Source organism: Heptranchias perlo, chromosome 11 (genome assembly GCF_035084215.1).
Source record: "Heptranchias perlo isolate sHepPer1 chromosome 11, sHepPer1.hap1, whole genome shotgun sequence".
Lineage (NCBI taxonomy): Eukaryota > Metazoa > Chordata > Chondrichthyes > Hexanchiformes > Hexanchidae > Heptranchias > Heptranchias perlo.
The window spans coordinates 23,861,622-23,874,265 of NC_090335.1; the positions used below are offsets into that span (position 1 = coordinate 23,861,622).

A 12,644-nucleotide genomic window follows, 5' to 3' on the forward strand; every position below is an offset into this window, starting at 1 on the left:
TATTAGAATGCATCAATTTTGAAGCACATGAACTGCATTATACCCTGTTGTGTCTTACTGATAAAAACAGCTGCATCAATTGATCTCTCCAGAATATTAGAAGTGTTTAAGCAGCAATTGCTAGCTTTACTAAAATCAGGAAAGCCAGTGACAATTTACCAGTGCCAATATAGAAGTAGAATTAGTGAGTAGGTGATTTTAAGTGCTGTTGCAAATCAACATACCCAACTGTGTCTGTCGCAACTGAAGTTTCAAGTCATCAACTTGCCCATTCAGTCTTCTGGTTTGATCCTCGTATTCCATGAGTTGGCTTCTTACCTGTGCACAGCGCTCCATCTACAGCAGGAAAGATTGAACACAAATGTGATTACAAAAGCTTATTCGATGACAACTGTGAACTTTCTCTTTCATCTTTCGGTGTTCTTACTATCCCATTTTCTTTACCTTCAGCGATTAAAAAATCAATTACTCATATTAAAAACTGAGATAACTGAATATTCTATCCAATAACATAGAACTACCTTGAATACTCGACTTTGTCCAAAGCCAAAATTAAATGCAATATCACTTCTAGGTGTGGAATACTAATATCTGATGTGTATTTGCTGCGAGTTGTGATGTATTCTAGCAATATCCTTCATCTTCGTAGACTATGTTAGATGAAACATTATAATCAACACTTCAAGATGATTTAAGGATTTGTTAGAATATATCGAAATACTCTTAAGCTCTTTGTCGTTTTACATCAGGCAGGCTCAAGATTTTTTGCTCAACAACCAATACTCTGAAATAGGTTTGCGACTTTGGACTAAAACAGAGTGAGAACATATTTAATACATATAATTTAAAGAACAGGCAGTACAGTCTCACAGTAAAAGCTGTCCCTTGGACGGGTAGGATGAGGGTTCTCCCCAGATGATTTTGCACACGTCCTAATCCTGGACCTTGACTGTGTCTCAACAGTACTCACTGGGAGTAACTTTCAACTTCGACGGAGACAGAAATCTGGTGGTAGCAGATCGTCCACCTGGTGTACACCCTGTCTGATTTTGGGCTGGCATAATATTGGGCAGCAAGGTAAGACCTGGGGTGGGGGGAGCCCAGTACAGCAGTGGCCCAGATTATTTTTGTGGGACCCGGAGGAGCACTCCTGCTCCTTCCAGCCGCATAAATATAACTTAAAACTTTTTTTTGGCCCTCTTCGACTGTACTGCCAGTAAAACTGATTGGAGCATGCACTGTGCGCACTCTGCCATTTTAGCATAGAACTGGACAGTTAGGGTCAATTGCCTAGCAGTAGGCCCCTTTAAACATGATGGCAGCAGGAGCATCAGTGTTAACGGGACAGTAAGTCTACCAACCCCATTTTGAGGACATTCTCTAATGCTGATTTGGCCATGTTAAAATTGGCCTCAGGATGTCCAATGAGAACAGTGCTAGACTTGAAACAAAGCTATACCATGCTTTTATCATAACATCCATCCCTTATACCCACACAACTTAGGTCATCTACAGAAAATATTTTAAACAGCAAGAGAAATTACACCTGCTTCTAGCAGATTGCATGTCAAGAAAGAGTGTCAAAAACATAATCCATTCAGAGCTAAGTCAACAGTGTTCAAGCTATGGTCAAGAAATCATAGCTCCGATGGGCAGGATATGATGTAAGGACAGCTGATATGCGACTAACAAAGAAGATGCTATATATTACCAGGTAAAGGAAGGTTAACACAGACACAAAGAATACCATGAGAGGTGCAAGGGTAATCTCAAACTGCATCTAAATGTGTGTGATATTTTTCTGACTTCTAGAAAGATGTTGCTCAAAGCAGAAATCACAAAACTTAAAAATTTGAAGCAACATGTGCCCAGTTAGCTGAGGAAAAAAAGAAAACTCAAAAGTGTCTGCCCATGCCCTGGTTAGAGGCTCGAATTGTGGCTGCAGCAGGTAAGATAGCTTGGTGACTGCCTCCTTTGCGAAGTGAAGGCACCATACACATTGCTCAACCAAAAAGTTCATGTAGAAGTACTCCCTGAATACCCGCTGTGGGTATGGCCTCCTGCACAGTGCCCTCCTCCTTCCTCTTATCGCAGCTGCTCCTGCTGTCTTCCTTGCTGCTCCCCCTTGTAGTCCATCCCCAAAGGCAGCTCCACCGGACTACCCATGACTGCAGTCAAACTATTTATACGGCAGCCAAAACAGTGCAGCACCAGCAAAATCATCTTCTCAGAAGTCAAAATTAAGTTCCCAGATTCAGATAACAGGCCAAAATACATCCACAAGTTAACCAGCAGCCTGAAATGACAAACCAGCATCCAACCTGTAAGTAGTGGATGATCCTTTTAAATTCTGCTGATGGAGGGTCCTTCCTGCCTGTTCGCGCCACAAGTTGCTGGATGAGTTTAGCATGTGGCAAGTCAGGCACTGGGGCAGCCCAGTATCACAAAAGGTTCCTCCAACAAGCGTCGAACGCTAATTTGAATATTTTAGTCATTGCTTAAAATAATTCTGATGTGCATCATGGATGCCTACTGAGCAGCCAAATCCAATATGGTGGGCGGCGCACTTGCAGCTGGTAATGAGCATGTGCTTCCTGCCCACCATATTGAACATTTATGTGTCCTCTTAGCGCTTGTAAAACGCGATCAAATTTCTTGGCCAACATGTGCCACTTTTGTCCTCCCACAGAGCAATTTTTGTGCAGGGACTGTGGTCCTGTCACATGCATTGGCCTTACAAACCATTTGTATGCCCACGAGAGACGCAAACCAGAATAATTCTGAAAAATACTGTTTTTAGTTGAAATGATGTGACAATCATTACTATAAATGTTATAATAAGCAGCATGTCAGTGTTTTAGCTTACACTTTACCTCATTCTGTAGCTGTTGTTCCAATATCTGTTTATGGCTTTGATGTTCATCTTGATCAAGTCTTCTGGAATATTCTGCTTTCTTCAATTCAGCTTGAAGAGCTAAATGAGCAGCTGTAGGTTGATTTAGTTCTGAAAAGACAAGTTAGAAATTTTAACTCCATAATAACATTTTATTTCAGTACTTATTTCGTTAATGCCTTCTATTTTGATGTATTTTTATGGATGGAGTTTTTAAAAAGTATATTTATTATACATTTGCAGTTCTCACTGTACTAAACAGGATCATTCACCATAGAGAAAATAAAAAGTGATATATGCTATCACATCAACACTGTTCTTGAATCATTCATGAGGAAAGCCTTTGTAACAGAAAAATTTGAATTTGGACATTATTTTTTGGTGGGGAGAGGCATAAAGGGAAAATTTACTGTCTTACTCCCTTTTATTACCCGCCGTCCATACCCCTCACTAACCAAGAAAGACCTGTTCACAACCCTTTGTCACAGTGCTTTCCAGCTGGTTGCTAGGGGGTGTGCAGAACACAGATTTACATAGAAATTCCAACATGGAAACAGACCATTTGGCCCAACTAGTCTATGTTGGTGTTTATCCTCCTAACAAGTGTACTGGACTAGTAATCTAAAGGCCTCGACTAATACCCAGAGAACGCGAGTTCAAATCCATGGCAGTTTGAGAATTTGAATTCAGTTTAAAAAGAATCTGCAAATAAAAGGTTGGTACCAGTAAACGTGACCATGAAGCTGCAGATTGTCATAAAAACCCAACTGGTTCACTAATATCCTTTAAGGATAATTTGTTCTTACCCGGTCTGGTCTATATGTGACTCTAGTCCCACATCAAGTGGTTGAATCTTAGCTGCCCTCTGAAGTGGCCTAGAAAGCCATTCAGTTATATGACCACTTTCTAAATGCTGAGCATTCAATTTCTGCTCAATAGATGGCATGGTGGAATGTTCAATTCACCTTCAGGGTTGAAGGAGAAGGGGAATAAACCCACCAAATGATTATCAGATCCTCCAGAATTTAGATGTAATGAATAGGAACGACACCTGCACTGCACCAGATCTAAGCTCAGAGACTATAGGTACTGTGGTATCCTGATACCGCGTTCAAATCATGGTATCAGGATACCAGAGAGGTACCACAAATTTAGCTAACAGAGAGGTCATGGACTTATTCCTTTCAAACTGAGAGCATAATCTCAAGATCCCTTTCATTTCAAGCCAGGAACATGACTCTGTGGTATCACTAGACCATTCAAAATTATTTTCTTAAATGTCAGCTTGGCCCAGTGGTAGCATTCTCATCTCCAAGTTAGATGGTCTTCCAGGACTTCAACATCTAACTTAGGCTAACACTTCAGCACAGTATTGAGGGAGTGTTGCACTGCCAGAGGTGCTGTTTTTTGGATGAGACTTTAAACCGAGGACCCATCTACCAGCTTAAGTGGACATAAAAGAGCCCATGGTACTAATCAAAAAGCAGCAAAATTCTCCTGGCCAACATTCATCCCTCCACCAATACCACAAAAACAGATCAATTGTTCATTTATCTCATTTGCTGAGAGTGGCATCTTGCTCCGTACAAATTGACTGCTGCGTTTACCTTCATCAAAAGTGATTACACTTCAAAAAAAAATGAAGTGCTTTGGGAGGTCCTGAAAATGTGAAAGGCACTGTAGAATTGCAAGTTCTTTCTTCCCATTTTCTCCTATTGTTTTTTCCTGTTCAATGTAATTCTTACTGTGAATCTCCTTCTAAATGTGGGACAGGCACAGTTACAGTCGTTGGCCACTGCTGCTCTGTGAAACAGGCCAGCAGGTGCAGGACAAAAATCAGGTTCAGTTTGACTTTTCCTCAGGGATAATAAAACACCATGGGCTCAATTTTAGGGGGAAATTGCGGGTGCGTTGGGGCTCCGAAAATCGCGGAAATCCCGTTCGGGTTCGGAAGCCGGCTCCAATCCCCCGACTTCCGAGTTCCCCACGGATCCACCTGTTTGCACATGGGGAACCCAAAACTGGAAGTCCCGCCGGCAATTAAAGCCGGCGGGATGACAGTTAAAGAGCCAAATGTACCTCATTGAGGTACTTCACTTGTCACCAGTAAAGTGCCTTAAGTGATTATAACGATTTTTAACTTACCTGGGCGGCTTCCCCACCGCTTCTGATTCACACCTGCGTGAAGGGCCGGATCAGGGAAAAAGAAACTAAATAAAGTACATCAAAAACCATAGAAGGAAGTTAGAACACAAAATCAACCTACCTTTCCACCCTGCTCTGATGTCCCCCTCTTCACCCCCCCATGTCTGCCCGATGTTCCCCTCTCCCCCCAGATCTTCCACTCTCTGCCCCCCCCCTCCCCGATCTTCCGTTCCAGTTCCGGATGACGTCTCACTCTCTCTCTCTCTTTCTCTCTCCCCCCCTCACCCCCCACGTTGCAGCTCCTGACGGCAGCCAGCCTGTCAATCAGGCTGGCTGCTGGGCACGAAACCCGGAAATGGCATTAATCATCAGCAATCACCATGCGATCGCCTCGGAAATGTTAAGATTTGTTTATGCGGGTTTGTCACGCGCACGTTCACCCAGCTCTCCAATCCCCCCCCCGCCGCCAACCCACCACCATTTCAAAATCAACCCCCATGTCTCTGTGCCAATTCATTTAGTGTCAGAGGTGACTAAAAACTTACCCGAACATGACAAACAAATTTGACTTACCAACTGTATTGGGTCTTAAAGCTGCAGTGATCCCTGCAACATTGCACAGACAAAATAACCAGTGATGTTCCTCTCTTATCTCCAATTCCCAGTGACCTCTATCCATGAGTGCAACAGAGATCAAGGAATTCACATGTACAAGCCCACCTCTTAGTCCACTATGTCACAGCATTTTGGAGCATCAATGCATTGAACAATCATTCCCTCTAGTGTACTTAATAGGTGTAATATTTCAACTTCATACCCCTGGTAGTGAGCCTTGCCTGTAGGGAGTATATATTGAAAATTTAGGCTTGCAACAAATGATTTTCCAATCATTAATTTGATGTTCCCAGATTTACGATATGAAATCCTGGTAGGTGAGGCTCTGTACCAGGAGCGCAAAGTCAGAAAATTAACCCTAATGTTCTCTACCCCTAATGGAATAACCAGTACTTAAATTAAGTTTGCCATCTAAATGTCATTAAATGTCTTTTAATGTAAATGTATCAGTATTATTTTTCATAGGAAAAAAGCATACTAACTTTCACACAATTTCTGATTTTCACAGCGATCCTCATCCAGCTGTTTCCTCAGCACTTTGATCTCAGCTAGAAGCTGTACATTTTCTGTCTTTAACAATGTATAGTCTGCTACGTCCTTTAACTTTTCATTCAGCAACTCATTTTGCTTCATTAACAAACAAACTTGGGCTTTAGCTGCATTCAGTTCCACCTGTGAGTAATGAGATAGTTTATTATATATAAATATTATCTGGATCAATTTTCATAAGGTTTATGTGTTACACTGGAACTTGAGGGTTAAATTTTCCAACCATTCATTGGCAAAGGACAGAAAATCTAGCCAACATCTCATTAAAACATTTTTACTAGGTAAACATAGAAGGGTATACAATTTCTAACTAAATATTACCTAGAATTACATAGAATTTACAGCATAGAAACAGGCCATTCAGCCCAGCTGGTCCATGCCTGTACTGGTTTATGCTCCGCAGGAGCCTCCTCCCACCTCTCTTCATCTAACCCAATCAGCATGACCTTCTATTCCTTTCTCCCTCATTGCTTATCTAGCTTCCCCTTAAATGCATCTATGCTATTCACCTCAACTACTCCTAGTGGTAACGAGTTTCACATTCTAACCACTTATTGGGTAAAGTTGTTGCTCCTGAATTCCTTAATGGATTAAAACATAGCATGACTATCAGTGACAGATGACTATTTTAGTGTCTGGCACAAGGCTGTTGTCAGTAGACAATTTGTTATAAGACATAATTGCAAAAGAGATTTTCTGATAAAAGCACGTGTAGAGATTTTTTTTAACCAATTATGCATGATCAGGTGTACATGTTTTGATGTAGTTCACCTACCTTTACAATGTGTCAGATCTAGACTTCAAAACAGTGTTTTGTGGATGAAAGAATTTGGGACTTAGAATCCCTAAATGGTAATGTACATGAAAACCCCACCGTTTATAGCAGGTGAGTTGGTGTTAACGCGATTTGTCCGCTACACACGGTGGACGGTTAAACCAACAAGGTAAGTAACCAACACAATTTTTAAAAACAGGCAATCTCCATTTAGCAACAGCCTCTCCTATTTGTTAGCAGTTACATCCAGAATCGCACTTTTTAGAGGTGCAAACAGCTGACTGAAATTTGCTTGAAGACCCAACTTTGGCTGAAATCAGCAGAGCCTTTTAAATTGGTAAGTACTTAATGACCTGCCCCAAATAGTCGATGCACTTAATAGGTTATAAGTGGCGCCTTTGTAATTGACTCCTATGGTAATGCAAATGGTTAGCACCATTTACCCGATATAGGCGGCTGCCCATGATAAGCGTGGATGGTGTAAGTGCTGGGGACTGTAATCCTTTATCTATGGTACCTACTGTCACAATACATGTTTCAAAGTATAATAAATAGTGGAGTGGATAATGCGCAGTGCTACAGGGACCAATGCCTCTCGGGGTCTGCGAGTGCCAGCACACACATGAGCATGACCAGGCCAGACAACGCACGCTTAGCTCGCTTATAGAATGTTTCGGGGCTCTTAGCACGTTGATCTTGAGAACGCTTGGGGATGGCGGAAGGGGTGGGGCCCTAAGTTCTAGGTCCCAGCAGCCACTAAAGTGCCATTGCTCGCCCATTGAACTTTGGTGGTTTCTCCTAGGGGGAACAGGGAAGGGGCAAGAAGGGGGGAAAAAGGGGAAGGACACCAAGCCAAAATGTCTTTTTTTTTTAAAAGAGTAATCCCTTCAGCACCCATTCCAAATGGGATCTATGGAAATGGCGCATTGCTCAGGCGCTCCAGTTGCATTTTGGGGAGGCCCCCATTTGAATTTTGTTTTGAGGGAAGGAGGGGATTAAGACATGTGAGGCGCTAGATTGGGCCGTGTAGCGACAGTTGTTTCGGCGTTACACAGCCTCTCCAACATCCAAGATGGCGACTTGGATGCACACGCACGTTTCCAGCGTGACGTGTGCCAGACGCCATCTTGCTATAGGAGTTAGTGCAGGCACAGATAACGAACGTTGGATTCATGTAAAATAGGGAGAAAATAGCGTTGATCAGTGTGCAACGCTGATTTAAAGTGTTAGACATCATTTTGGGACTTAACGCTCAACTCAACGCACAGTCTTAACCCCGACCATTTGAATGTGTCTTAGAATACCTGGAGGACCCCCCCACCAGAGCCATTTAAAGGGGCCATGCAGGATTTACAGGTTAGTTGCTGGATTATTGCTTCTGGCTGCCCAGACATTTGAGACTGTTTTTGGAGATCTCCTGCACTTGAATACTAGGATGTGGGGACATAGCCTAACATTTAGAGCCAGGACGTGCAGGATTGAAGTTCGGAAATGCTTCTACATGCAAAGGATGGGAGACATTTGGAACGCTCTTCTGCAGACGGCAGTTGCCAGCTCACTTGTGAAAGTTAAATCTGAGCTTGATAGATTTCTGTGAACCAAGGATATTAAGGGATATGGGGCTAAGGCCGATATATGGAGTTAGGTCACAAGTCCACCATGATCTCACTGAATAGCAGAACAGGCTCGATGGGCTAAATGCCACTGACACTTGCTGCCTCTTGATATGCGCCACTTTCTCCTGCAAGAAAGCGGGACGTGTAACTGGGTGATGTGCTTGTCATGGTTGAATAGCTGCCAGTGTGTGTGGCCTGTGAGTTGTGGGTGGGCGGCTTGAAACAGTGGTAATGTGTAAGGGTGAGAGGAAGCATCTGGTTGGAAGAGTTGAGTACTGATGGAAAGTGTTTGTTGGTATGTGGGGGATGGGGGGGGTGTAGTGCGTGGTGCAGTTGGTATGAGATGCCACTTGACTGTTGACCTCACTCACCTTGACCACTTGACAAAGCACTGAATGTCTTCCTGCACTGCATCCATGTTCATGATGCTGTGTGTCTGGCATTGACTTCGTCCCCTGCTGCCTCCCACTGCCTTTTGGATATATGTCTGGATGGCCTCTTGCCGCACCCCCCCCCCCCCACCCCACTGCGCATATAGGATGTCGCACCTTCTGTCCATCTCTTGCACCAAGGTCTCTCAGCATCAGCAGAGAACCTTGGTGCATGCACTCTCGCAGACCTGGTACAAACTCAGATCGGCAGATTGGTGAGGTCTGGCGTGCAGATTGGAGAATATGGGATTTAGTAGTGCGCAACCTTTATTCAATGTTTTAACAAAAGTCATCAGTGTGTAAACATAAGGATGGGACCTGCATCTTTGTTTTACATGTGCGATGTCTGATCTCTGTTCAGACTCTGTGCAGACAGTAGACTGTTATTTTCAGCAAATATCAGGTACCAGCTACCTTTAAGAAACAACCTCCCTTTAAGAGATTGAACTCCCTCAGGTGGTGGAAAGTGCAAATTGCATTGATTCCATGTGCAAGGCCTGGAATGGATAGCTGATTGCAGGTAAATCATCGGGTGGGCCAAAACTTGCGTCCTGCCTGTGCAGGGGCCATTGGGCGCGGAGTAATAGCACATCACGCTACCTACACCCAAAAACAGCCCCATCCAATTTTTTCCCCCCGTATAGTTTTAAAGATTAATATATCTTTCAGTACAAAAAAATTAAGGCATAGAGAAGAAATCCTTGGCATGAATTTATAATCATTTAAAAACCTGAAACATCAAAGTTGCAACTCATCTCAAATTAGTAAAATCAACAACAGGCGGAAGATCTCCTTGGTTTGCTATTGCTAGTGAAATTTTAAATTTTTTTTTATATTTGTGTTTTATGATTTTGCCATAAACAGCAAACAGAAAATCCCCAAATGTTTGATTTCCATTTACTAACTACAAAGGTGTTTAAATAAATGTTTCATTCATTCAGCACTCCTTCTATTTAAAATAATCAGGTACAATAAATCTGTATATGTTGATCGGGTCAGCTGATTAGCCAGTCAACAAGTTTTTAAATTTCCTCAGACAAAAACAAATCTGTGTTCATTAGGACAGCCAGTTTCTGGATTAATGCCATACACAGCTAACTAAACCCAGCAATTCAGATGGATTTTGTAGTTTAACCCAGTTCTCCAAATCTAACAATGTTTTGTGTATCTCAGCAAATGGCAAAAAGAACTGTTACAGAGGCAAGTTTGTCCTGATAAAATGGGAAGAAACATAATTTTGCCAGGTTTTAAAACAATAGCACAATTACACTCTAATAAACTTGTGATTTAACGGAGTTAAAATGATCCAAATCTGCATCATAAAAACTCCCATTGCTGTACTGCAATCTTGCCCACAGGTCAATATGACAGCAGTATAAATGTTCTTTGGGAATTATAGGCAAGTTCAATTCCTGGAACATAATGGAATTAATAAATGAGAATCAGATGGGTTCTATAAAGGCCAGGCGATCCGTCCCACCAGATTACTGCCCAGGCAGTGAAGACAGAAATCTACCTCAATACCTCAAACACTAAGGAATTAAAAACAAGAGCTGCAGTAGAAAGCAGCATGCAAGATTAAACAGAGAGTAATAGATACCTGGGAGGGACAATAAAAAAGAGATTAAGTTAACACCAATATACATGAGCGAGGTTATTTAGATTTATGATATTTATGCATATTCTGTACACATTACAACTCTGATCTTCAGATGACAGTAACCCATGACTTTTAAAACAATGAAGTATTTAATTTTGATGCCACAAATTCCCCAAGAATCTCACTGATGTGAAGTCCATCTCGCTGTTCTTTACAGGTTTTAGCCCCTAGGCTGCCCTAGGATGGTCATCATTTTAATCGGGAAGGAAAGTCGAAAGAACTACTTTCTGTTCAAAGCACTCCTCTATTTTGTACTGAAAAAAACATTAAGCTGTAAAAATTTTCTTGAGGTTTTTCAAAATATATCAATTTTCCAAACAGCGGAGAGGCAAGCCAGGTCAGGTCTTTCTCCCTGCCAAGTCATTTGGTGATGTCACCGATGATTATCATCCATAGCAGTTCCATTGAAAACAATGGGGATCACATCTTTGGCCTGTCTTAAGAGCCAATCCAGAGCCACCAAATCCCAGAAAATCAGAATACCACAGCGTCAGTTAAGTACTCTGCAACCCAACTTCGTAGCATGGCTTCCCACGGTTGGTTGGCTCTGGGTCAATTCTTAGCCTGGTAGTTTCCATGGAGCCACTACAGGACACAAGGGTATGCTCCTAACAATAACATCACACAGAAGCTGGATCCAACCTGGTGGACCTCCCTTCACCTCAGAAAACTGAAACTAAACTTAGGAGAGCATATAATTTTTCAGTAAATGGAGAGCACTTTGAACAAAAAGAATTGCCTCTAGACTTTCCTTCCACTTTTAAGATTTTAGTTGACACACAGTTTCACCTAAACAAACCTTAGCAATAAAAGTAGTAAACTTGCATCTTATACAATTAAAATCAACACTTAAAAACAATTATAAATTTAAAAAAATAAGCACTTCTGTTTGCTAGCTTCCTTTTCCCCATTTTCTCTTTTTCTATTTTTATTAATTTAACTTCACTTTTACTTCCCCCTTCACCCCAAAATCAGTATAACTTATTGAACATTCCTTTTACTTTAGTTCCTCGAACAAAAAAGCTGACGGATATATTTCCTTTAATTTTTTTTTTCTCAGCCTCTTGGGTCCAGATGTCCATTTTGGAGGTGGGACCTCTACTGAAAAACTATCTAATTAGCTGAAGGCTGGTTTTCAATCACTTGAGTGGCAGTAGTCTAAAGATTGACATGGATACATTGTCCACATAACCAGGAATTGCTAACACAGAACAAGTCATCTTGTCTATGGTCCCAATAGCATAACTGCAACTGACAATTCATCTGTGATGGTTAAAAAATATATTATTGAATTTTAAATATACCTCAAACAAAAGATAAAAACGGATTATACAATTTACCTCCAACTTCTTAGTTTGAGCGCAGACTTGTTGGAGTTCCTCTCTTTTGGAATGGATGATAACAGACTCTTCGTGTAATCGAGTTGACTCTGCTACAAAGAGAAAAATGTACTTTTACATAGAATTACATACATAGAATGTACAGCATAGAAACAGGCCATTCGGCCCAACTGCTCCATGTCAGTGTTTATGCTCCACATGAGCCCCCTCCCACCCCTCTTTATCTAACCCTATCTGGTGACTCAAAAGGTAACAAGAATAATTAATATAAACTTTCACAGTTTTAAAGCTTTAAAATTTACTTAAACAGCCAGATGGGAGTTAATACTAGTTATTTGGTGTCATTTTATATTATTATTTCAGGAAAACCCTTCAGACATTAAATTTTCATTGAAAGTACAGTACATTTACCTGCTAGCTTGAGACAATGGACTCAACCTAGCAGTATCACAGGTATAAGAACGTATCAAACTGAAAACTGCAGTGTCTGGTGCATTCAAGGCTTACTTACAATATTAAGACAGCTTGTTACACAGCAAAATTTATTAAATGTATGCCTATCAGGGCTTAAGCATTGAATATGGATATTTGGATAGTCCTGCTGGTTAACTGAAATCTGT

The 12,644-nt window shown here is 41.5% G+C and overlaps 1 protein-coding gene across 7 annotated transcripts in view; it reads right to left on the reverse strand.

Moving 5' to 3' along the window:
• The window catches only part of ofd1 (OFD1 centriole and centriolar satellite protein), a 67,928-nt gene that overhangs the window by 35,183 nt on the left and 20,101 nt on the right, over positions 1-12,644 (reverse strand). For 6 of the 7 annotated variants that reach the window (XM_067992691.1, XM_067992696.1, XM_067992695.1 and 3 more), the window contains exons 12-15: positions 12,025-12,116; positions 6,136-6,325; positions 2,874-3,004; positions 225-336 (exon numbers count right to left, since the gene is read on the reverse strand). In XM_067992691.1, the coding sequence (XP_067848792.1) occupies positions 225-336; positions 2,874-3,004; positions 6,136-6,325; positions 12,025-12,116 (525 nt within the window). The remainder of the gene's footprint in view (positions 1-224; positions 337-2,873; positions 3,005-6,135; positions 6,326-12,024; positions 12,117-12,644) is intronic. The other variant, XM_067992692.1, reaches the window with a different exon arrangement.